This window comes from Ambystoma mexicanum, chromosome 7q (genome assembly GCF_040938575.1).
Source record: "Ambystoma mexicanum isolate Mex_15411 chromosome 7q, UKY_AmexF1_1, whole genome shotgun sequence".
Lineage (NCBI taxonomy): Eukaryota > Metazoa > Chordata > Amphibia > Caudata > Ambystomatidae > Ambystoma > Ambystoma mexicanum.
This window is the reverse complement of record NC_090941.1, coordinates 709,530,378-709,556,811: the sequence shown is the minus strand read 5'-3', so window position 1 is coordinate 709,556,811 and position 26,434 is coordinate 709,530,378. Positions and strand designations below refer to the sequence as shown.

Here is a 26,434-nt window from a genome sequence, read left to right as displayed (position 1 = left end):
ATCTTGCCCCTTCACCTTCCCCAGGTCGAGCCGACCCGGGACAGTCCTTTAAAGGGGAAGGTTTTTTCTGATCGGGAAGGTTCTGTCTCCCGTCCCTTGGAAGGGACGCCCATACAGTATGGAGGAAAAGGGACGGGACGTAAGAGAAATGTATTTGTATTTTTAATATAGCTACACCTGACTGGAAGTGATTTTTAAGTGTCCTTTACTCTGTGTGCTCATTGAGGTCTTTCAGTCACCCTCACCCCTCCTGAGACGTAGTCTTGACCGCCGCCAAGCTACCTTGATTGGTCTGGCTTGTCCCGAAGGTTACCCTGTTCCAAGAAATTAGGCTTGCCTTCTGAACCTCTGCCCACGAGGTCAGAGTTCAGAAATCCATCTTAACAGACACCATTCAGAACTTTCCCTTTCAAAGGAAGCTGGTCAGAAGGTAAAGATCTAGGAAAGGCCACAGAGCAAATGCACAGACACCCTTACTTTTTGGGATACAAGATATACACTGAACGGTGAGAGATGACTGAAGCTCCAAAAAACCTGTGCACGGTAGCTCTGAAACCTCCTGGATTAAAATAAGGCCCTGAGAGAATGTAGATGGCTTTGGTAGGGGGTGTTCTTTGAACAGGAGGCAGTGCCCAGACAATCACCTTAGGATCCACTAGTCTGTTGCTACTTACTGCAGACATGTTTAATCATGCACCCCCAAACAGGTGACCAAAGCTGAAGGTTTCCCCATTACAGAATTAGACATGAGCATCATGAGCACACCTTAAGGTTAAGTGTCCAAATGTAGGAGAGTCAAGCCAGGCAAAGGAATGCATGTTTGCCATGCATGGCACTATCTTTTGCCTTTTACCTTTTTTGTTCTAAAATGTGTCACTATGATGGAAATTTACTTGCAAAAACAAGCATGAAGAAAAACGAAGCCACCTGCATTTCAGACTGACAAGCTTACAGAAGGATGCCAGCTCCCCGATAGTGATCAAGGTTGGGAAAGAAGCAAATGTCCAGCTTTGTTAAATCTATTCTGATTAGTAAAAAAATAATGCATCACCCAGCTTTGATTGTGTAAAAGCTCTTGGATGTTCTTTATTTTAGTCCATTGCAGAGAAAACAGTTAATATGCCTCGTCCACTGCATTCAGTATTAACTGTTCAGAGCCTGCACCAAGAGACTGATAGTCGGTACAGTCCAAAGGAACATTACTTACAAGGTTTTTCCCATAAACCAGAAATCTGCTTACATTTCTTTACCAATATTTTTAGATGTCTTTATACGTTTTTATGATTCAGGCAATTAAGTGGTGGTGTATGAAAAATGGAAACTTCAAAATATATTTTTAATCAGCCAAACATGTCTATGAGGATCAACAATAAAAAGACGTATCTAGCTTAGTTCCAAGCACAACAGTGCTCAAACCAATTCAAATCCATGGCATTTGACAGGCATATGTTAGAAAACCAGCAGGGCACAGTGCAATGGGGCTGGTCTTTGTACCAAAATCGATCTGAAATCTTGATCAGGTCTTTAACATATTCAATGAAAGCATACATCAAATGTCTGAAAAAGGTTTGTCCCCTTTTACATTTTAATTTGATTTAAAATGTCTGATTGCACATACAATGAAGTACCTGTGTTTGGCCTTCATTCATCTTACACTGATCAAAATGACGATTAATTCTCAAATGGCAAACGTATAGAAGGGTTAACAGTTTAAACGCTACGCAAACAGCGTATCCGAAAGTACACATTAAACAGGCGCAGTCAGTCACACTGTGTTAAATGGGTTGCTACAATGAAAGCAACAGCATCAACTTCTTACCTCTGTCCAGTACTGTTGTTTTGTATCCGAGTCCATATGAGCAAACCCTCCTAAAACGAGAGCCTTCATTAGTGTTCTTTGTACAGAACTGGACAACAAATGAAGAGGTGGGCTTCGTCTTGCAAACTGCTTGGCCAAATTCCACCAATTTTCACACTGAATTACTACATTTGCCCTAGAAAAAAATCAAGTAAAAAAATAAAAACATTATCATTCCACTTAAATTGAATATACTAGATCAAGCAGGAGTAATATCAAATCTCTGCATACCAGCATAGTCTAACAGGATGACAACAGTCACAAGAACCTTGTAATTACTTTCTGAAACTTAACACTCCGAATTAAATAAATATTTTTCAAACAGTCTTACTAAAGCCATAAAATAGAAAAAACAGCTAATTGAAAGTGCAGGTAAAGGCATATTCCACACTAGCTGTTCACTGCCCTAACTTGGAGTTCATGTATGGAAACCAAAACACACAAACTGGTCATTTCCCTAGCTTTTTCACAAAGCTCGAGGAACCTCAAATTGTATAAATATTTTTCTAAGTACCTAGGCAACGGTAATATGATGGTTTTTGCTTATCAATTAAATATTCCGTGAAGTACTTTTCGAAAGTCCTTCAACAAAACGATTACCCTGTCAGTATTAGTATATTATTACAGATAATAAAGCACTCCCTATCCATACACGGTTTCTGAGTGCAGCCTTTTCAAAAGATGAGTTTTTTGCACCAATTCGTTTCAGAGTTTTGCTGGTTTGGGGATCTGTACCAGTGTTACACAAGAATACAGTTTTAGAACTTTTTCCACAGAAATTGCTAATTGTTTACCAAAAACATACTACAGGTGAACTGGGTATGTAGTCCTCTAGACACTGGATGAAAATGTAAGCAGAATCACCAGTGGAAAAATGCCATATTCAATGACAGGCATTTGTACAGACTGAAATATTATGCAATTGTTTACAAAAAGAATTGCGATTTAAAACTGGTAGCGCAGTAATCCGTTTTTGGAAGATCTGCTAACCGATCTAGGGTCCAAAAATCTCCCACCTCCCTCCCCCACTGTTTTCATTTTTGGAATCTCCAACCTGTGTTTGTGGTCAGAGGGATGTCTGTTTAAGTATCCTTGACCACTGTAACCCTTTGAGTATATGGACACGGCTTGCCCATACGGCTTTCAGCTCAGGGCAAACCATTTTTGCCCACAAGTGATTTGCATAACCCTACATTTGTTTTGGTGAGTGGGCTGGTGGCAGATGTAATTTAGTTTTGATTTCACCCAGGGTTCTAGCGGATTCACCTGCACTAGTAGGCCACCGTACCTTAACGGTAGTCATTGTGGTACCGATGTATTTATTTTAAGTCCTACTCTTGGCATTTTATTTCTTAGGATTCCTTTGTTCAGTGAAACCATGAGGCAGGACACAAAATGGTTGTGGTTCACACATGGGCTCATTGTGAGCCCAACCATGCAAACCTCTACAATGGTTTAAACTTGTCTAGGGTAGTTTCTGACCATGGGCAGGCCACCATACTTCCTGTGCGGGTGATCCTGGGGTTTTTGGCAGTTTTTAGGAACAACCCAATTGCCTGGCTGCTAAAACCTTTGTTTTAAACCCCCTGGTGTGATTGGTAGGCTGGCTTAGGCCAACCCCTGTGAATATGAGTATATCTAGGGGAGGCCCTGTGCACACCATCAATTCTGTCGGACATCAGAATGTGAACAGGTTTACATACTTGCTGGAGCATGTTTTGCAGTTCGGAATGCTCTTTTTGAAGGCCAGATCTGGCCATACTGTCTGGACATTTTGTCCTGGGATAAGCTCTGGTCCTTTTTTTTTCCATTTGCTGGCTGTCCTTCCTGGGCCTTCCTCATTGGCTTGGTCTAGGAGTTCCATCTTGGGACATTGTCTGGGGTCTTTTACTGCTGGCTCCCAACATTTACCGCTAGAGTCGCCTGCCTTGTTGCTGGTAGCTGTAGTCACCTAGAAGGGCGTTGGCCTTGGGTCTTCCTGGGTTGCCTCCATGGTTGTCTCGTGATAGGACCATTTCAGCTGTGGTGCTGTCCCTCCTTTGCTGCCGGAACCGGGCTTGGTCGGGTTATGTCCTTCGGGAGATGCCTATGTCGCTGCCTTTGCTTCTGGATGGTGGGTCCCACTCTTAGGAAGGCCAACGATTGCTCTTTCGGGGCAATGGGGTCGTCGTTGGCTAAGGGGTTAAAGTACCTGGGTGACTGGATCCTTCATCTTGCCCTGTAAATGTTGATCAGAACTTGCCACTCACCTTGCTATAACTGTTTTTCCAAAATTAAAGTACCTACCTCCGAGCCCTGGGTCGATGGGTTATTTCTGATAGTTAACCTCAGGTGACCCATCAATATTCCCCATTGACCTGCATTGGGTGCTGAATCTTGTACTGTGACTGCTGGGTCTTGAATCTGGTCCTGAATCGCTTCAAAAGGGTCTTCTCTGGGGTCCCTTGTATATTTTCCAACATCTCTGTACCTGTGGGGTGAACTGGGACTGACCTGGTGTTTCACTGCAACTGCAGAACTGCCTACTGACTTTGTCCTGTACTCCTTGGGAACTTTCAAACTTACCTTAAACGCTTCTGGAAATGACCAACTGGCACTAACCTGGACAGGGACATGTTTCCTGGTTTCCCTCTGAGTCCCTGCAGTTTAGGTTCAAAGACTAAAACCTTTAGCTGGTGTTCCTGATTTTCCCTACATTTCTAAGTCCTGCATTAATTTTTTGTATCAGGAAATGCCTTGTTACACAGTTTCACGTGTGGTTGCTTCTGTACCATTGTCTGCCCTAAGAATGGCAGGAGTCGTACAGACTAGCAGTATTGTTTGATTTTATTTTGACTTTGTGGGCTGATCTTGATTTTAGCAGCATTTTTCAAGTCATCCTTTACAGTCCTGCCATTGAATATTCCTGCTATTATGTGTTACTTGTTGCTACACGGATATGTCTTTCGCTAGGAGTGTAATGAGACCTTGAGGCTGGTGCTGCATTGTTAGGACAGTCTTTCTAAAAACTATGCATCCGAGGCAGTACATAAATCCACTCTTAGTATAAGGCTGTACCACCTGAGAACGTGTGGTACCGTAGACAGAGCAGCCAGGCTTATTTTAGCAGGGAGAGAGGGCTGTAGCTTGGTACAAAGAAATTGTAGCATGCACATGGTCCAAAGAAACGCTATGTATTGTAATAATAAAGGGTTCATTTAAATAAAAGTAGACCAAGATAATTCTTAGATGAGTAAGTACTATAACATCATATAAACACAACCAGAAAAAACAACCCAATACCTAAGGTTTGCAAACTAAGGTATAACCTTTTTTAGAGGAGCAAGAAGCAAGTCAAGGTGAGTCACACCTAAGGTTATACATTCAGCATAGTGATATACTATTCATGGGGAGTAAGACCAGGTTATATATACTTATATAAACCTATGACTGTTTTAGATCTGTATGAAGGAGACCAGGGAAAGCAAAACCCAATGTTACACTTTAAGAAAGAATGTATTTCAAGACAGGTAAATCCTATTCGTAAGCTTTTACACTCATTCAGTTAAGCAATGATAAAACAGTACCAACACGATTTGCTTTTTAGAAGGGGGAAAACACCAATCAAAGTTAGCAAAGCAGTGTATACACTTTTCAGAGGGGCAGAATACAACTCGAAGGTGAGCATACACTTAATGACACTTTGTAACTTCTTCTTTCACAGAGATACAGCTACCACACATACTTCTTTAGCAAGTATGTTTACACTTGTTGTACTTTCAAGGCAGAATCCTTTTCTTACTCATTCCTTCCCTAGTCTACTGCAGGAGTTCTCTCAAAGGCAGAAGAGGGACCCTAGTGGTCTAAGTGCCAGCTGTAGGCAGGGTGATAGGGTTCAGTTGCAGGGAAGCCAAAGTTTCATAGGCGATATTCATAAACAGGTACGTATTCACTTTCTTTCAAAGTTAGAGTTTAGGGACTTCAAAGAAGGCTCCCTATATGTGTTGCAGCTTTAGACCTGGGCAAGTGGTATGGGCAAACTCCCAACCACATGAATCACCCACTCAACCTCACATGATTCACACCAGACTTAAGGTAAGTAATATCCAAGCCCACAAAGTAGCTCAGGAGAAAAGAGTTTAAGAGTGGATGCCTTCAAGATTCAGCAGCACAGGACCATGTCCCTGGATTCTTGGTCCGGAGAAGAAAGAACTGGACACTGGATGGGAACTTGCAGCAGCAGTCATCGGAGGTGGCCTCCAAAAAAAGGTTTCTTCATGGATTCTCGCAGCTCTCTGGATTTGGTACTTTTTTTTTTACAGGAGCCATATGAAGAATGAATATCGCTGGTTGGATTCTCTGCACGCTCTCGGTCCTGCACTCTAGTGAGGGGACTTCAGGGATTAGAACAGTGTCTCTGGAGGTAGAGGAGGAGTTAACCAAAGTATCAGACGGATGCAGACTTCAGAAGACCATGCACCGCACTGAAGCTTGAGGTCCAAGAGTATTGGTGGCTTTCAGCCCAGCAAGGTCACAGCATGCCGTGGGATGGCTCAAAATGCAGGTTTTCCTGAGACCAGTGGATCCCACCAACCTCTGGGTAGGAGTCGTCTCATTCGGGACACTCCAGTCAATTTGAAGGAAGGGTTACATCAAGCTCCAGTTACACAGCAGGTTCTCCGGTTGCTGGAATTGCTACAGACGTCATACAGAGGAGGAACATTCTATCGAAAGAACGTTACCAGATCAGTTAAGTAACTTGTTCTTCGAGGGGATTGTGTCCTCCGACGTATTCCACATCAATGACAGTCGCAAAGCAGTACCAACTTATGGAGGTGGGAATTTATTTTTTACTAATTAATTAGAATGCCCAATCAAATCACTGAATAGAGGACTGCCTTACCAAAGGCCAAATCCTGCCCATGGATGGAGTCCAAGGAATAGTGTCTCGCAAAATTATGGACAGAGGCCCATGTGGCTGCTTTGCAAATGTTGCGAATTGGAACGCCCCTCTGTAGAGCAGTGGAGGCCGCCATGCCCCTAAGTAGAGTGAGCCCGTAAGCCTACTGGAGGGTCCTTTCCCGCCAAACGGTAACACTCTGATCGTCAACATGATCCATCTAGACAAGGTCTGCTTGGAAACAGCCTGACCTAAACGCCTTCCAGCATAACCAACAAAGCTGATCGTCCATTCTGATCCGGGACATCCGTGAGAGATAGAAACTCAAAGCTCTCCTAGGATCCAACCTATGGAGCCTCTCCCCTTTCTTACCAGGATGTGGAGGAGGATAAAATGCCGGAAGAATTACCTTCTGGCTCAAACGGAATTCCGACACAACCTTCGGAAGAAAAGAAGGCCGCACCCTAAGGACAACCCTGTCCTTATGCAACACAGTGAAGGGTGGTTTGGCAGAAAGTGCCTGCAACTCACTCACTCTGCGTGCAGAAGTAACCGCAACTAAAAATACAGTTTTAAAGGATAACAGTAGCAACGGACAAGAATGTAAGGGCTCAAACGGAGCTCCCCATCAGGAACTTTAAAACCAAATTCAAATCCCATCCCGGCACCTGGAAAGGCGACGGTGGAAACACATTAGTTAGCCCTTTTAGAAACTGTGAAACCAAAGGAATCTTAAAATAAGAACATTCATCAGAGGAGCGCTTAAATTTAGACAGCGCCGCCAGGTAACCCTAAATGGTACCCACTTGCAGGCCCTTGTGGGCTAAAGAAAGCAAAAAAGACAAAACCAAAGGAATGGAACATTGGAAAGGATCCACATCCTGTACACTGCACCAGTCGCAGAACTCTCTCCAACGGCAACGGTACAGGGATTTTGTTGCGGGCCGCCTGGCCGAAAGCAACACCTCCATCACGTCTTCGGGGAGGTCCCAATCCTTATACCTCAACCTTTCAGATACCAAGCAAGAAGGCTGAGAGACTTGACCTCTGGATGGAGAACCCAACACCCCTTCCGTGAGAGCAGATCTTCTCAGTAGGGAAGACAGTGTGGAGGGCAGATGGACACAGAAGGTCCGGGTACCACGCTCTCCTGGCCCATGCCGGAGCAACAAGGATCATCCGGGAACCAAACCTCCGTAACCTCTGCAACATTTGCGGAATGACGGGAACTGGAGGAAACGCATACAGCAGTGGGAAGGACACTCCACTACGAACGCGTCCTCTAAGGCTCCTCTTGGAGGAAATTCCCGCGAGCAGAATCTCGCACTTCCGGTTGACACTGGTGGCAAAGAGATCCATTTGTGGGGTTCCTCAAAGGGTGAGGATCTCCAACAGAACTTCCTGAGCCAGCTCCCACTCGTGAGAGACTGTGCTCTGCCTGCTCAGAGCGTCTGCCGCCGCGTTTTCATCTCCGGCCAGATGAACTGCTGAGATCAAAATTTCCTGCTAGATGGCCCAGAACCAGAGCTGCATCGCCTCCCTGAACAACGGGAGTGACCCTGCCCCCCTTTTTCGTTGAGGTAGTGCATGGCCACCGTATTGTCCGTGCGCAGGACATTCTTCCCCCGCACAGACGGCAGAAAAGCCTTCAGGGCTAGCCAGACAGCCCGCTGCTCTAACAGAATGATGTGGAGTCTGGACTCCGATGGAGACCAACGGCTGCTGGCTGTCAACTCGTTGGCATGAGCTCCCCACCCAGTGAGGGATGCGTCTGTCACGATCTTCACCTCCAGGGACAGTTGCCAAAACGGAGCTCCCTTCATCAGATTGCCATCGGCAGCCCACCACAGAAGATCCTGCGCGACGAGGGTGGAATCTGAACAGGATCCGACACCCTGCCAGAGAACTGTGACCACTGCATCTTCAGCGCCCACTGCAAAGATCTCATCCGCAGGCTGGCCTCTGGCACCAGGAAAATTCAGGATGCCATGAAGCCTAGCAACCTCAAGAACTCGAACACCGGGAGACTCTCGCCACGTTGAAATTTGTCCACCATCTGCAGAATGTGATGAGCCCTCACCTGGGGAGGCGAACACAACCCCAGGGAAGTGTCGAGCACTGCTCCAATGTATTGGAGCCGCTGGATAGGTGTCAAATGGGACTTCTTTAAATTGAGGGAGAAGCCCAGCTTGTGAATGGAGTGGCAGGTGACGGACAGATGATCCAGGGCTTGCTCGGGAGAACGTGCCCTGATCAACCAATCGTCCAGGTAGGGGCAGACATGAATCACCCCTTTCCTGAGATATGCTGCCGCCACCACCATCATCATCATCATCAGCTTGGTGAAACTCCCTGGGCGGAGGTCAATCCGAATGGCAGGACCCGAAACTGAAAATGCGAGTCGCCAACCGCGAACCTCATGTACTTCCTGTGCTTTGTTTGAATCAGCACATGAAAGTAAGCATCCTTGAGGTCGAGAGACACCAACCAATCCTGAAGTTGAAGGGCCTGGAGGACTTGAGAAAGAGTTACTATCTTGAACTTGTCCTTCCTGAGGCGCTCGTTCAGCCAACGCAAGTCCATGATGGGTCTCAATCCCCAGTCTTTTTTCGGGATAAAAAAATAAGAGGAATACCATCCCTTGTTCCTCTCCGCTACAGGCACCAGTTCTATGGCGCCTTTCTCCAGCAGGGATAGGATTTCCTGCGCAAGGAGCGGATCCAGACTCTTCAAAGAGAGCTTCCCCGGTGGATTGTCATGAGGCCTCTGCCGAAAGGGGCGACAGTAGCCGTGGGTTATGATCTTCAGAACCCACACATCTGAAGTAATGGCACGCCATTCTCCAAGATGCTGCGCAAGTCTGCCCCCAACCGGTGAACCATGTGACATAGCCTCATGATTGAGCGGATGCGGCAGTGCCTGAGGGCAAAGAGGCAACTGCACGAGCGGCTTTGGCACCTCGAGTAGCTTGCTTTCCAACTCTGGTACTCCTACGGTGGCCCCTTTGACTGGCAGCTCCTCTCGATCTACCAGAGGAAGAGTAGTACCGAAAGGAACCTCCCCTTCATTGCTGTTCCCTAGGACAAAAAGGCACAGGTTGACTTCGCTGCAGCTTTGGAGGTCTGCAAACTCTCTCGTCAGCCTTGCTGCCAAACAGATGGACACCATCAAAGGGCATGTTGAGAAGCCGGGATTGCACATCAGGAGCAAACCCCGACTTCCGCATCCACACAAATCTGCGTATCACGGTGCTCGCAGCCATGGACCGACTGACACAGTCTGCTGTGTCCAAAACCGACTGAACGGCTTCACACAGGACATCCTTGCCGTCCTGCACAAGGGCTAGAAAACCATCCCGTGCCTCCCCTTCAGGTATATGCTCAGCCGCCAAAGAGTGTGTGTGAATCTTGCCAAGGCACATACTGAGTTGGCTGCCTTCAAAGCCATACCCCCAGATGAAAATACCTTCTTCGCCCAACCATCAAAGCGCTTATCGTCCCTATCAGGAGGGATGGTAGGGTACGCAGCCTGCTTTGTGGGGGCCGTAGCTGCATGCACCACCATACTCTCGGGAGTTGGGTGCGTCGACAAGTAGCAGGGGTCACCACTGGCTGGACAGAATTTTTTCGGAAGAGACTTATTCACTGCCGGGAGACTCTCCGGAGCAGTCCAAGCTGCCGCTGCCACCCTTCTTTGCAAAGCCATATGAAATGGCAACACCGGGTCAGTGCGTGGACCTTGGTCCAGGATATCCGTCAGATCATCCTGCAGAAAATCAACAGGTGAAGCATGACCACACCAAGTATTCAGTCACCCTCGACATGAGACACCTATATGAGTATTCGGCATGCATACCAGGCTCAGGTCTGCCAAACTCCACCTCTGGAGAGGTGTCAAGCCCACTGGCGTCATGCAAGGACTGACTATGTTCTTCCATCTGACTGTGACCAGACAACAGGTCATCAGGGACATTAGGAGGCACAACCATCTCCTCATCTGACCCTTCTTCCACCTCCGAAATATAATCCAAAAGGTTGGAATAAATTCAATCTGGGTGGAGGAACAGAGAAGGGCTCAAAAACAGGCCTCACGGACTTACTGAGAGCCTTCCTCAGAGTCTCCACAGCCCTCCGGGGCACCTCCGGCAAATCCTCCACAAACGGCGTTGAGGGCGCTGATGGAATCGGTGTTGACCGAGGCGCTGATGGCGTTGACGACTTCTTCGAAGTCGGAGCCTTGAGAGAGTCCTTCGACGGACACGGTGCCGATGGCGTCGACACCTTCTTGGAAGGCTTCACAGGTTCCGAAGGTCTCGATGGCGTTGAGGACCGGGACCTGGATCTGGCACGGCTATGGTGATCAACCTTGTCCGATCGGGACCTCGACGGCTCCTGATGATCACGACGACCACCCGAGCCCGAAAGGGATGCGAGTGGTGGCCCTATCCCGTTCCTTGTCGGCTTCTCTCAAAGGCGCGGGCGGTACAGTGCCCTGCGATTCGAAAATCGCCATCATCTGCTGGCGGAATGCTGGCGGAATGCCTCCCATTCGGCCGGCAATAAAGACTTGGTGGGACAAGTCAACCGCCTTCTGGCGGAGTCCTCCGACGAGGACGGGGAAGGCGACCGGTGACGACGCTTCCGAGAATGCCTAGAAGAGGCAGAGGAATGGTGAGAACCACTCTGAGACCCCCCTGGACTTTCGCCGACATGGAGAGTCGCCCCTTGAGTCGTCAGCCCAGCGGATTTCGACTTATGGGGCTTAGACACCCTACCTACCGTTAATTTCTTCTTCCATTCCTGCAAGGCCTTCGATGTCAGGGACTGGCAGTCATCGGTGGCGTGGCTTTTGCCGAGGCACCAGAGGCAGACGTCGTGCGGGTCCCTGATGGACATCTTGGAACCGCAGTCCCGACATTTTTTAAAGCCCGACTTCTGTGTAGAAGACATCATTCTCGAAGTAGAAGAACCGAGCGCGCCGAGATTCCAAGCAAACACGTTTGCGGAAAAAAACGGAACTGAGGCAACGGGCGCCATGCGTCCTATATAGAACATCTGGTGACGTCGATCCTCGAGGGACAACGTATCGACGCAGGACGCCTAGGCTGAAAAATTTTCCAAAGCAGCACAGCTGTGGTCATTACCCGTCATAGATGTGGAATACGTCGGAGGACACAATCCCCTCGAATGGTGTCCCTTCTGTGCATTAATTAGGTTGATTTAACAGCCTGCGAGTAATAAGACTAAAAAGTCACTAAGGTAAAACCACTGCCACCAGCCATTCAAGTGGGAAAGGGGATGCATTATACCCCCCAAAAGTCCACATACGATGGGGCGTGCTGGCTCACTAAAATAAATGTAAAGGGGATGAAAATCCCTCTTTAACCCTTGGGGACAGTAGTTCACCCAAGTACATGAAAGAGAAATTAAAAGGGAAGCCCAAAGGGGCAACCCAGCCTAAACCCAAAAGTTATAGGAAACTATAACTCCAGCCATACACTATGGAGAGACATAAAAACGTTACCCATAAAAAGAGTAACGGACTAGGGGTGAAGGGAAAAGGATTCCCCTTCACCTAGAGACGAGGGAAAATAATCACTAAGTCGAAGCAAAATGTTCTGGGGTTGATGCAGGCCTGGAAGATTCATCGCAAATATGAAAATCATACCCAACATGTATGTCTAAACTAATCTTGTCTTTTGGGTTTATGTTGTATAGTGTGTCTCCCTCTTTTCTCCTGTCGAGCTCTACATTTACTCTTTGGTGTGTATCTGGACCATGTTCCTTTGTGCTAGCGCGGCAGAAATGCTATGATTTCTGTTTTTGTGGCAACTTTGGTATTGATCATGACCGTGTAAAATGCAAATATCATTGTGTCCCTCCCTCTACTGCACCCATCAGCAGATAGTGGCATCATATGTTAGGCTGTTGTGGTAGAAATACATATACTATTTCTATCTTGTGTGCCTAAAGCACTTCTCTTTAAACTGATATTTTCTGTGTATATTTTTTCAGGATACCAGTGTTTGGCGTATTACTTGGTTAACTATATGGACCAACTGATCATTCCTACCAGCCCTGCTTCCCTCCTGAAGTTGAGCCGGACTGCTCTGCTTCATAATGTATCTTTAGAGGGGCTTGGCTTCCACATTCAGTTCTGCCATTATGATAGGTAGTTGTACATCCCTTACCAGAGGTCTGTATTAAGCCAAATAAGGACACTGTAGCCTCTGGCTCCATGTACCACCCTCTTTACCAAAAGGCTGTTATGCTATAGCCAGTTGTAGAGTACAACTTCTTGTCGCTAGCTTACTTTAACAATAACATCAAGTTTGTAAATAAAGTTAGGTCCACAAAAGCCTCATTGTACAACAGTCTCCTAAGATCATTTTCGAAAGATGTTGAGTGATACAGCTTTATGTAGAGATAAAGGAAGATTCCAAAGTTTAGGTTCCAATGTTACAAAGGCTTAACTAGACTTTCACGCTCATTTAAAACAAGGGACAGTAGTAGGAAGGTACACAAGTCTTAAATACTGAGACCAAAGATTTAGGTGAAGAGGAAAGAAGACAATGATAGGTGATAAAATGTGTCTTAGAAATGACTCTTTGTTTGACCAGAAGCGAGTTAAGCTGAGCCAAAAAATGTCAGGTAGACAGATACTTTGTTAGGCTGAAATTCTGATGGACCACTTCATTCTGAATTAATTGCAGGCAGTATATACAAATATTAGGCACCCTGACCAGCAAACAATTGGCAAATTCAAATGATTGAATTAATGCTGTAGCGAGTTGTGCGGGTCAAAAACATACATTTGACTAAGCACTTTAGTACAAAACAGCCATACAGTTAAGAGATGTACTGCTGTGTAATCGACTTATCAATTCTATGCCCAAATAAATAAGGCCACAATCAAAACTACATTTGGACACCAAGTGATGGAGGCGCTATGGTAGCACGGTATCGGAATAAACATTCAGAATGTACTTCATAGATGGTATACTACTCCAGAAAGGCTGGTTGCTATTGAGAGGATGTTATGAGTATTCTCCTAGGGCTTTTGTGTAGCGCAAAGACAACACCTAGGCTTCTCCGATGCTTGATCCCCAAATGGATGAATGTGGCAGAGGAATCAAGGCTTCACTCCGAGTGCAGCAGGATGGGTTAAGTATAACACAAAAGAAGCATCACATAAGGGAATGTCCACACAACATATCTGTATACATATTTTTTTTTTTTACAGATAACATGCAGGCAGGTGAAATGTAAACCGGAAGTAACTTTACTGAGCACCCAAAAGTCAACAAAGGAGCAAAAATAGATTACTAGATCCCTCTCTCTCCTTGCTTCTATGGCACTTATAGACAGAAGATGATGAACCTACTACTTGAGAAACGTCTTGTGTTACAAGATTATTAGCTTTGTCAATGGTAGTATGTTCAGTAATTTGTAGATAATTTCACATGTGTTACCTAATCTGAGAAAACTGAGCGCTCACTTGTCGGATTACACTGGTCCTTGGTCTGCAAATGTTTGCCTCCCACCACACTCCCATCTACCACTGAATTGCTAAAAGCAAGGAAGGAAGTTGTTCTCCCCATGCACTGCAGGTGAAAAGAAAGGATGGCTACACCTTCATAAAGTATAGGTGCTGGAGGCATATTATATTGATGGAGCTACTTAAGTGGTCTGCCCAAGATTCTAAGACCATGGCATTTCCACTTTTTCAGGGAGCTAACCTTTGGAAGAAAAAAGGTATGTCAAAGATCATCTTGAACAAACCCGGATAAAATGGGACAGCACCCCAACAACATCTCTTCTCTGCTTTAATCACCTGAATGGCCTCATCCAGCCAAGTTACAGAAAGAATGCAATCTTCATTCTAATAGGGCGACAACCATCACCCTACTAATAGCATACAGAGCACTGGGCCATTCCTCCACCTTCCATGTGGAATAGCCAATTCTTCTACTTACAACTCAAAATATCATGGGCAAATCCTTGATATTAAGAAACTAACATATGGCTAGCAGACATAACACTGGCACAAGATTTAATTAACAGCATGCAGAAGATGTGTTTAACACAGTGTCTGGGGCCCCACCAATAATGTAGGCCACACCTTGGACAAGATTTCCACCATAAACATCAAGACACATTAAATGGCCAAACAATTCAAGGGTAACCAACACGGTACTGCCGTCCACATGGCAGTCACAGACTTTGCCCACCCACTGCCCGGTAGTATTAGAATCATCATCAATGGACTGTCAGCAACAGCCTAATGGCTGCTCAAAAACGTATCACAGGACACTTTTGCGGAAAAGTCCCTCCTCCCTACGCACTCATACATTGCCCAAAACGAGCCCCAAGTTATAGCACATGACTTCTATCAGGAAATCGCCAGGAGCATTAACTTTCTAGGTAGGACCTATAGTCCTCAAAGCACAGGTTAGTCCTAAATTCGACTGAAATCTTTTGACCTACAATTTGGCGCACAAAAAAAGGATGGGTAGAAACCTAAAGAGACTTTGGGGAGGATCAGGACTGCAAAAGAAGCTGGCATGCCTAATCCACATGGGTGGTGATCAGAAAGCAATGTAGCACAGAAAGACTGAATTCATGAACTAGTAAAACCAGACTAGGTGAAATACAACACAAAACTTGTCGACAACATCTCTAACCTAACAACAAAGTAGAAACATCTGCCAAGATCGCTCCATTCATTTCTTTTGTTTCTTCTATTGCAACCCCCTTCACCACAGTTCATCCCAACTCAACAGAAGGTAAAAGGGCTGAACCCATCCACTGCAAAACTGTTGGAAGAGCATATAACAATACCAGCTCCTACACTCTCCTTCAGTAATGTACCACTAAATGTTAGCTCAGTACCCAAAATCCTAGAGTGAAGTTGACTTGAACTTTATTCCATAAAAAAAAAAACTCAGTGCTGGCTGCAATGACAAACAATTTTCACCCAATCTAGTTTGAAGCAAAAAGCGCAGACAATCTAGGCCCACAGCGGGAGCAACTTCCTCCTACATAATTACCAATTACCCTTTATAGATAGGGACTGAAACATCCTTACTAAACATTAGGGGGAGCTTGTGAAAACGTTTTCTGTTGTTGCAGTCATTGTAATCCTACTTGAATTGTCAACCACTTGCAGGACAACATGATCGTCTACAGGATCTTCTCCCACCATCTGAAGTTCTATAGGGGCATGACCACTGCAACATTGGAACAGATCGCATCATTCCTGAACAGCCAAACTGCACATGTATCCCAGGCCTACTTCACTTCCGACACCAGGCAATCGGGATGCAGATCACACAATCATCAGTACTACCCCCACAATTCATCAACATACAGAAGAGCCTGCTAGCATCACTATTAGCATATTTGACAACACCCTGCCAACAAAAGGATGACACTGAAATCCTTAAGTGCCGGGAATGAGGGGTTGGTGGAGAATGCATGAAGTAGGACAGGAGCATAGGTGGAGGGGAGGCAGATGTGGTGGGAAAACCAACTCTTTGACCATTACCTAAAACTAGGTAGAATACAAGACTGGCTATGAGAAAGCAGTCTGTCCCAATGGGGGCAAAACTGTATACCACAGAATTATAGCTCAGCAACAAGGTTTCTGGCAAACTCCCTCTGACTAACTTAGTGGCAGTGATGGCTGAGCAATCATGGTGACCCCATATGGGGAGCAGGGCAGTTCTAGGTACAGTTTAACACAGCATTCAAAAGGGATGGTTCAAAAAATGGAGGTCCTGACAAATTGAGCTTAATCTTCAGAGAAGTTAAGTAAAATGGTATGCTGGCAAGTAAAAATTGAGAAGTGTTTTCAGTCTTCAAAGTTTGTAAATGAGCTTTGAGTGTCATGACCTCCCATGCCACCCTCGGTCATTTCCCTTGCCAAATATAGTTCCGCAGTATTTTATTCAGAGTGTTGAAAAAGCTGGTGGGGACAGCCGCAGGGAGTGCTTGAAAGTAGTTAAGCGCCCTGGGGAGGATCACCATTTTGATTATACTGATGCGTCCCGCCCATGATAGACTAAGGAGCCTCCTTTCATCTAGCCACGACTTAATTGTTCCCAGTAGGTGGGGGTAGTTAGCTTGGTGCAGGCCCTATAATGAAGGATTCAGAGCCACCCCCAGGTATCTAAGGGGTCCCTTCGCCCGTGTAAATTTCCCCGTCTCTAATGGATCTGGGGACTCGTCACCTTGTAGTTTCATTATCTCCAATTTTTGGGTATTGATCTTCAGACCCGCCATCAGTAGGGAAGTGAATTCCCTGAGGGAGGTGACCCACTCAGTGAGTACCACCAACAAGTCATCGGCAAACACCATCACCTTATGATCTCCCCCCCCACCGAATATGATGCCCTTTATCCCCTTCTCTGGTCTTATTTTAACCAGGAACGGTTCCAAGATCATCGCATATAAAACTGGGGACATGGGACACCCCTGCTTGGTTCCCCTGCATATCTTTATCCCCTGGGATAGGCACCCATTGATGGTTAACCTGATCGCGTTGATCTGTAGTTGGCTTTCATTAGGCGGAGACAGACGAGGCCGAATCCCATTGCTTCCATTGTAGCGAATAAGAATGACCATTCGACCCGGTCAAAGGCCTTCTCGGCATCAAGTGCTAGGACCCCCGCCCTCAAACCCACCCGGTTAGACTTCGATTAGATGGGCTATTCGCCTGATGTTGTCAAATGTTTGTCTCCCCTTAATAAACCCTGCCTGATCCGGGTGAACCAGGTCCGGGATTACTTTGTCTAATCTGAATTTTAGTAAAGATTTTGGCATCCAAATGTATTAGTGCAATTGGGCGGTAAGAGCTGAACACGGTGGGGTTCTTATTAGGTTTAGGAAACAGGAGCACTTTAGTTTCCTCCATAGATGGAACCTGCGTCGAGCAAAGAATTGAATAGAGAGGTCAGACATGGGATAAGTGTGGTTTTGGAAGGCCTTATAGAACATGGCAGATACCCATCCAGGCCCGGGGCTTTATTTGGGGGAAGCGATCTAATCGCTGCTTGCAGCTCATCCTCTACGATCTCCCTCTGGTCACGCTGGCTCTGGTCTAAGCGTTTCAGTTGACAGGACTTTAAAAAGGACCTTTGAAGATTGCCATCTGGTTGTTCGGAAGTATACAGGGTGAAGTAGAACTGGGTGAATGACTGCATAATCTCCACTAAGTGAGTGGTTTCCTGCACGTCCGTCTTTTGGATGCGTCGGATCACACCCGCAGCTACTCTTTTTCTTACCTGCCTGGCCAACAGCCGGCCTGTCTTGTTGGGCTATATTTCTGCTTCAGGAATAACAGGGATTTTTCGACTTGCTTCGTAAGTAAAATGCTGAGCTGCCCCTTGATACGCCTGTATTTCTCCCTAATTTCCATTCTTTCCATTACCCTTTTCAGGCGCTTTTCTAGGTCAGTTTGGAGGGACCTTTCCTGCTTCGCCTGCACTGCTTTTTTTGCCATTAGGACTCCCTGCAAGGTTGACTTAAATGCATCCCATACCACAGTTTTGCACACCCCCGCGGATTTGTTTTCCGCGAAATAGTTGCGTATCGCCTTAGTTCATCACATATTACTGTATCCTTTAGTAGGTGGCGGGGGAATTGCCATTGCCATAGCCCCGACACCCCTCTTTCAGTTTACTTCTATTTGCAGAGGGGCATGGTCTGAGAGGGCGGTCGGCCCCACCTCTATGTTTCGAATATGCCCGAGACCCAGATGTAATAGATTCTAGAGAAAGATCTATGGATGTGTGAGTAGTATGTGAATCCCCTGGAGCCCCCTTTTAGTGCAAGCCATGTGTCCACAATAGTCAGTTTGTCCATGCTAGCCTGCAACTTCTTAGATGGGACACCCTGTGATGGAACACTGACACCGCTTCGATCTATGCTCGGGCACCAGGCCTGGTTGAAATCCCCTGTCAGAATCAGGGGGCCCCTTGTGAATTGGTCTAGTTTCTCCATTACTCCCCTGTGAAAACCATCTTGTCCCGTGTTCGGTGGGTAAACCATGGCTATTTTGAGGGGGTTGCCTCCCCATTGCACCTGTACAAAAAGTTACCTACCCTCGTTGTCCTCTTTGATATCCATGACTTGGGCATTCGGTAGGTGTCTAAATGCTATCGGGACCCATATACCCTTACTCTTGTCGTTGGCTTGTAGGACCTGCGGATACCCTCTAAGCTTGAATCTGTGTCAGTCTTGGGCATGGATGTGGGTCTCCTGGAGTGTCACCACTTCAGGCCTGTCCTGCCGGATGATATTCTCCATTTTCTGTCTTTTGCCAGGTATGTTAAACCTTCTTATGTTGAGTGTGAGGATGTGGACCCCTTTGGGACTACCCGTACCCCTCGTTGCCCTTGTATTAGCATGTTGCCAAGACAGCCCTCCCTCCAACCCTCCCCACTCCCCTTTTGCCCCCTCTGGTTAGACTCGGCACATCCTCCCCTTGGTGCCCCCCTGCCTCGGGTTGCTGGGTCTCAAACCAATCCCAGTGAATAACTATGCAGGGAGGGCTGCTCCCCATTTGCCCTCCCCCGGTTCCAAGAATCAACACCCTCTCTCCCCACCTCCCCCGGTGCCCCCTGAGCTGATGTTGCAGTAGTTCTGTTGCAGTATTTGAGTGTGAGGGTAAGAATAGGTTTTTGGACACAGGACAGCGGACATTGACAGTCTCAGTTTTTTTGCGCCAGGGAAGCCCCTCAGAGTTCGGGATAGTGAGGTATTTTCCAACCCTGATTATCATTTAAATATAAGCAATTGTAAAGTAACCAAGACTGTCCATCTCCTTACTCCGACCGCTCACACAGGGCATGGTCTCTCTAATATGGTAAAATAAATACTATACAAGGTGATCTCTTTACATCCAACAAAATGAGTAGGGGCTGCACAATACAACTAAGTATTGGTTAGTGCTCAAGAGAATGACAATGCATTACTTACCATAAAAGCATTTCTGATGGTTGTATCTGCTTAGATTCACATGCTGTGCATAGTCCGACATCCAGTGGTCACTGCAGAGTATTGCATTTTGTTTTTCGTAGTCGAAAAGGGGACGTCACAAGGCGTGTCCGTAACACTATCCCTATAGTGACGTGCAGTGTACCCACAACTCCTCACGCGTCGAGGTCCCTCTGTTTGTAGTTTTTCTGCCCTGAGGGAGCCTTCTATACGTGAGTGAGTACAGAAAAGAGAGATATGTAGAAAGATGTCTATGTTCCTTCCATCCGAGCGGGGAGGAAGGGTGGGCGCATGTGAATCTAAGCAGATACAACCATCAGAAATGCTTTTACGGTAAGTAATGCATTGTCTTCTGATGTTTGTTAATCTGCTTAGAATCACATGCTGTGCATAGACTAGCGAGCAGTACCCGGAGTTGGAGGTGGGTTGTGAGAAGGAACAGTAGAGAAAAGATGTCTTAATACTGCTTGTCCCACCTGGGAATCAGATCTAGAGTGAGCATCTAGACAGTAGTGTTTTGTAAAGGTATGTACAGAACTCCAAGTTGCCGCTTTGCAAATGGACTCCCGGGGAACATTTGCAATGAATGCTATGGATGCCCAAGTGCCTTGAGTAGAGTGTGCTCTTGACTTGAAGAGTACTTAGCAAGAGAGAAACAGAGTGATGCATTGAACAATCCATCTAGATATAGTGGGCTTTGAGACTGCATCTCCTTCTCTTCCTGCTGCCACTGAGACAAAGAACTGATTAGTCTTTCTTAGTGGCCTAGTTCTTTCCATATAAAACATGACAGCTCTGCGCACATCGAATGTATGCAGGCTCTTTTCTCCCAAATTGGAAGGGTTTTGAAAGAACGTTGGTAGTTCTATTGACTGGTTGACATGGAATTTCGATATGAATTTCGGTGCAAACCTTGGGTGTGTGCGTAGAACCACCTTATCTTTGTGAACTGTTACGAAGGGGTCTAGAATAGAAAGAGCCTGTAGTTCACTTACTCTGCTAATGGAGGTGATGGCTATTAGGAAAGCAGTCTTAAGAGTGAGGTCCTTAAGAGTTGCCTTGTGCATGGGTTCAAAGGGTGAGCCCATGAGCCTGGTAAGTACCACATTAAGGTCCCAGCCGGGAGCTGGGTTTGCTATCAGAGGGTGTATTCTCTTTACCCCCTCCATGAAGGCTTTGATAACGGACTTTCCACCATGACACCTTAAGTTGAGAGGTGGTGTATGCAGAAAGTGCCATTAGATGGGCTTTAATAGAATTGAACACTAGACCCGAGTCCAGTAAATGGGTCAGGTAAAGGACAATTTGTGTGGGAGAGCAGTGGACTGGGTTGATGCTCTTACCTCTACACCAGATGACAAATCTCTTCCACTTGCTAGAATAGCAGTGGCGAGTGTTGGGTTTTCTAGCTTCTCTGAGAATGTCCATGCATCTCTGAGGGAGTTGTAAATGGCCAAATTCTATGACCTCAGGAGCCAGGCTGCTAAGTTCATGTTCTGTGGGCATGGGTGTAGTGTCTTGCCCTTGTCCTGTGACAGCAAGTTGTACGGGCAGGGCAGTTTCATTGGTGGGGACAGGGACATCTCCATCAGGTGCGCAAACCATGGTTGGCGGGCCCACATCGGGGCTATCAGTATCATTGTGACTGGTTCCTGGTGAATCTTGTGCACCATCGGGTTCAGCAGAGGAGTCGGGGGGGGAAAAGCGTAAACAAATTTCCCTGAACATGGTATCCAGTGACCGTTGCCATTGGAGCGGCTCTGTGGGTATCTGGAGGCGTAATCTAGGCATTGTTTGTTTGTTTATTTATTTATTTGTATTGCGCGCCAGCCCCAAGGGTAACCGGGCGCAGTGAGCAGAATATACAAAGCTTTCAAAGTTGCATATAAAATTACAATGTTACAGCAAATTACAATGTTACATAATTAAAATTTACAATAGTGATGAATCTTTGAAGGTACATATATACATTCAGATGAGTAACACAACACAAATAAAGTCTTTCAAACCTTACATGTTGTTGTCAGTGAGTTCTCCAGAGTTGCAAACAGGTCTATTTCTGGGAAGTCCCATTGTGTGAAGATGCCGAAGACGATGTCTTTGTGTAACCGCCATTCGTACTCTGAGGGCAGAGGGAAGTCTCTGCTGAGTACGGTGGTCGGTCAAAAGGCCGAAAAAAAAATCTCGAAATACAATAATCTCGAATCCAAAATCCCGAAAAAAAAAAAGTCGAATTTTTTATTTATTTAATTATATGCTTTTTTGGGGTCAGGTAAGTAAAAAAAATGGGTTAAAATAAAAAAAAAATAGAAAAAAGGGGGGTTGGGGGGGGAACCCCCCCATTTCGAACAAAAAACGTCATTAAAAAAAAATTCGACTTTTTTTTTTTTGAGATTTTGGATTCGAGATTATTGTATTCGGGATTTTTGTTTTCGGTTTTATGACTATAAACCGCTGAGTACGTCTGCTAGCAGATTGAGTTCCCCTGGTACATGTTGTGACAATAGGAACATGTGTATGAGAGCCCACTTCGATGTTCTGGGACAGCTCTGACAGTCCTGGAGAGCGAGTTCCCCCTTGCTTGTTGAGGTAGTACATGGCTGTGGTGCTGTCCGTGAGGACCATCACTGTCTTCCCTTGTAGGTGGTGTCTGGAAGGCTTTTAGTGCCTTGAACACCGCAAGTAGCTCTAATAAGTTTATGTGCTTGGAAGCTACGCTCGGAGTCCAAACGCTGTGAGCAGTCTGATGAGATAGGTGAGCTCCCCCATCCTGTGAGGGATGCGTCTGTGGTTAGAGTGGCTTCCACTGCGCGCTGGCAAATGGTTTCCCTAGTACCAGGTTTTCCTTCGACCACCACCGTAGCGAGAGAACCAAGGCCTGCGAGACCACCACTAGATCGTCCCATTGTCTGCTGGCCTGACACCACTGGCTGTTGAGCCACTCCTGCATTGGGCGCATGCGCAGGCGCGCGTGAGGTACCAAATAAATACATGACGCCATCATTCCTAGCAAGCGCATTGCTTTGCGTACCGTCACCTCTTGACCGGCCACATATTGAGGGATCTGAAACAGCATATTTTGGACCCTCTCGTTGGAGGGGAAGACGAAGCCGTCTGTTGTTCGAATTAGAGCCCCTAGGAATTGCTTGATTTGGCTGGGGTCTAAGCTGGACTTCTTCTCGTTGATGGAGAAGCCCAGTTGGAACAAAAGGTCTACTGTCTTCTGGGTGTTTGAGAAGCATATCTCGTAGGACTCCCCTGTTATGAGCCAATCATCGAGGTAAGGGTGTACCGGTATGGACAACCTGCGCAGGTGGGCCGCTGCCACTGCCAGTACCTTCGTGAATACCCTTGGTGCAGACGCTATGCCGAAGGGTAGCACTCTGAACTGGTAGTGTTTGCCCTCTATCATGAACCTGAGGTATTTTCTATGCGCTGGCAACATCAAAATATGAAAGTATGCTTCTTTCATGTCTAGTGTTGTCATGTAGTCCCCCTGAGATAGCAGGGGAATTACCTCCTGTAAAGTTACCATACAAAATCTTTGTGGTTTTACAAATTTGTTCGCTGGGCGCAGATCTAGTACAGGGCGCATGGTTAGGTCCTTTTTGGGTACAAGGAAGTACACTGAATAAATACCTTCCATTACCTGAGATAGGGGCACGACCTCTATTGCTCTTTCTGTAGCAGCTGTTCTACTTCTTGCAGGAGGATGACGAGGTGTTCTGGTGACAGGTGTCGTCCCCTTGGAGGTCTGTAGGTGGGGGACCGATTGAACTCTATACAGAGCCCGTGGGCTACGGTTGACAATACCCAAAAGGTCTGATGTTATTCCCTCCCATGCTGATAGGAACGATGTTATCCGGCCTCCAACCGGAGACGCGTTGGGAGGGGACCCGAACCTTCGGGTCATTTGGTGTTACTTGCCGGGGTGCCATTGGGGCTGGAGCCCCGGCCTCTGCCCTTGCCACGGCGTTGTCCTCTTTGGTTATACTGTTTATCGGTACCCTTATTAGAGGGCCAGTTGCCCGCAGTGTAATGCTGTTGCTGCTGCTGCTGTTGGCCACGAAAAAAGCGCTTGTTCCCAAATCCCCGCCTGTTTGGAGGCTTTGAGATTTGGTCTAAGGTCTTTATGGTGTCGAATTCTTTTTTCGCATTTTCCAGTGCGTGGTCCACTGCCCTTCCAAAGAGATTTGACTCTTCTATTGGCTTATTAATGAGTGACGCCTGAGTTTCTGCCTTGAAACCGGCATTGCGAAGCCAGACGTGACGCTTCAGCAGAATTCCCTGTACCAAAGAACGGCCAGCAGTTTCTGCCGCATCAAGAGTGTTTTAATGATGCTCTGGTTGACCAGAGCTCCTTCTGTAACTGTTGCCAATAAGCGAGTTCTTAGAGGTTCAGGGGCTTCTTCGATGTCCTGCTTAAGCTTTCCCCATTGAGCATCAGCATAGCTTGCCAACAATGTATTATTATTGGCAATCCTAATTGAAAACGCTGCCGAGGCGGAAATTCTTTTGCCCAAGGCATAAAGCTTTTTCCCTTCTTTATCTGAGAGTGCCTTGCTGGTTGACAGTGGAACCCCAGTCCTCTTCCTTGTGTTAGTCACCACTAAGGAGTCCGGGACTGAATGACCCCCGATATATAATGGTCTGACTGAGAGGGTGAGAACAATTTCTCGATTCTTGGATTGACCCCTCTTACCAGCGCGGGGTGGACAGCGATGGGGTGAGTTGTCTCTTAACCCGAGGATAGGATAGGAATAGTTTGACTAGAGGGAGGTTTTTCTTTAATAATCCTTTCGACGAAATCGGTATCTGGGGTGACCTCCCCAGTTTCAACTTTAAAATGCGCTGCTGCCTTCCTCAGTAGCGCATTGAAGGTGGGCTGATCGTCTACTGGAGATGGGTTCCTGACCGGTGTGTTCTGAGGAGAAGAAATGTCTATAATGTCGGGATCTGTAGACCCTGATGGCGACTGCCAGGGCTGTGAGCCACCTTCGCCTGCGTCCTCCTCGTAGCCCTCCCCACCTATGTCAGTGTCATCATGAAAACCTTCTTCTTCTTCTTGTTGGTCTTCATTATTCACAAACTCATCCTCTACCTGGAAGTGAGAGTCCTCTTCAGTGAGGTCGTAAGAGTTCATGTCTTCCTGTAGGGGGTTAAAGAGCTTCGGGTATTTAGCCCATGGCCCCTCCTGAAGTACCTCCCATGGCCTCTTGGGTGTCCTATTTTCTGGGATGGCCATGAACCCGTCTAGCTTGTCCATACATGACTGGAACCTCTCTACAGTCCAGTAAGGTAGGCCAGAGCGGTCTGGGAGTGAAAAGGGAATATCCTCTCCCTGTAGTTGCTTATTTCTGTCCCTTAGCGTCAAAGATAGTGTCCCTTTGCCTTCCGAGAAACCTTCTCACTGGCTAGGGTCTTCTGTCAACGGTGGGAGCTGTCCCAGCCTACCCTCCGGCATCCTCAGCGTTTCTTTGGCCTTGTGAGCGGTTTTCGACGTGTCACCCGCCGTCCGTCTCTGGCCGTCTTTAGAAGCTATACGCAGAAGGCTTTCGGCGATCATCTTCTCCGTCGAGGGATCGCTCGCCGTCGCACTAGGCAGTGCCGAGTCTTTACTGGCAACATACGTACTCTTGCGAGGCGCGTCGCCTGAGTATTTGGGGTTAGCGCCCTTATCTACAGAAAGCCCAGTCGCCGGTCGCGGAAGCGGTGGCGGGGAGGGCTTGCGACCCTTACGGTCGGCGGAAGACGCCGGTGGACCCGACGCCTCCGTTGACGCTATGGCTGCCTTCGTCTTCGACGAATGCGTGGGGTATGTGTTTATGTGTTTTTCTGTGTGCGTCCTTGTCGCCGGGGTGTTCATCCCCATAAGCTGGGCTTGAGCCGGGCTTGTCGGGGCCGGACGACGAGGAGCGGGAACGCTCCTTCGAGAGGTCTAAAACCTCCGTTGCGGATGCCGTGTAATCACTGTCTTCATCACATTCGGCGGCGGAAGCTGGCGAGGAGTCAGACCTAGACATCGCATAGGCTGCCCACCTTTTGACCCTGCGGTCCTTTAAGGTTTTGGGTTTAAGTAACTTACAGGCCGCACAGCCGTCCTCTTTGTGATCGAGGGGCAAGCAACGGTTACACCGTTTGTGCTTGTCCTTCCAGGTAAACTTGCCCTTGCAACGCAGGCAAAACCTAAAGGGCGTCCTCTCCATAGCTGAGGGCATGAAATGTGATTACGACCTCGAAAGAGAGGGAGGGGAAAGAGAAAGACATTCTCAGAGTGAAACAAAGAAATGACCAACAACCCCACTCTCCCTACTGTGATAGGCCTGCGAGGCGAGGCCAGGCCACGTGTTCGGCAGCGCCGAAGGATCTCCTGCGCTCGTCCCTCCATCGAAGATCTTGCTCGGTGGAGAACAGCTTGGCAGCTACGTCGAGGGAGGGATTTATGTGTTAGTTAATAATAATAAACGACCACGGGTCAAGGAAATGATTTTGCAATGTCTCTCGAGGAGCTCCGCATAAAGGCGACCAGTAACTGGGCGGAAAAAACAATCTGAAGGACCTCAACGCGTGAGGGGTTGTGGGTACACTGCACATCACTATAGGGATAGTGTTAGACACGCCTTGGCGACGTCCCCTTTTCGACTACGAAAAACAAAATGCAATACTCCGCAGTGACCACTGGATGTCGGACTATGCACA

General features: G+C 47.0%; 1 protein-coding gene across 1 annotated transcript in view; it reads right to left on the bottom strand.

Moving 5' to 3' along the window:
* XPO4 (exportin 4) overlaps positions 1 to 26,434 on the bottom strand; it is a 1,090,854-nt gene that overhangs the window by 272,207 nt on the left and 792,213 nt on the right. The window contains exon 16 of the mRNA XM_069640448.1: positions 1,820 to 1,994. Coding sequence (XP_069496549.1) covers positions 1,820 to 1,994 — 175 coding nt within the window. The remainder of the gene's footprint in view (positions 1 to 1,819; positions 1,995 to 26,434) is intronic.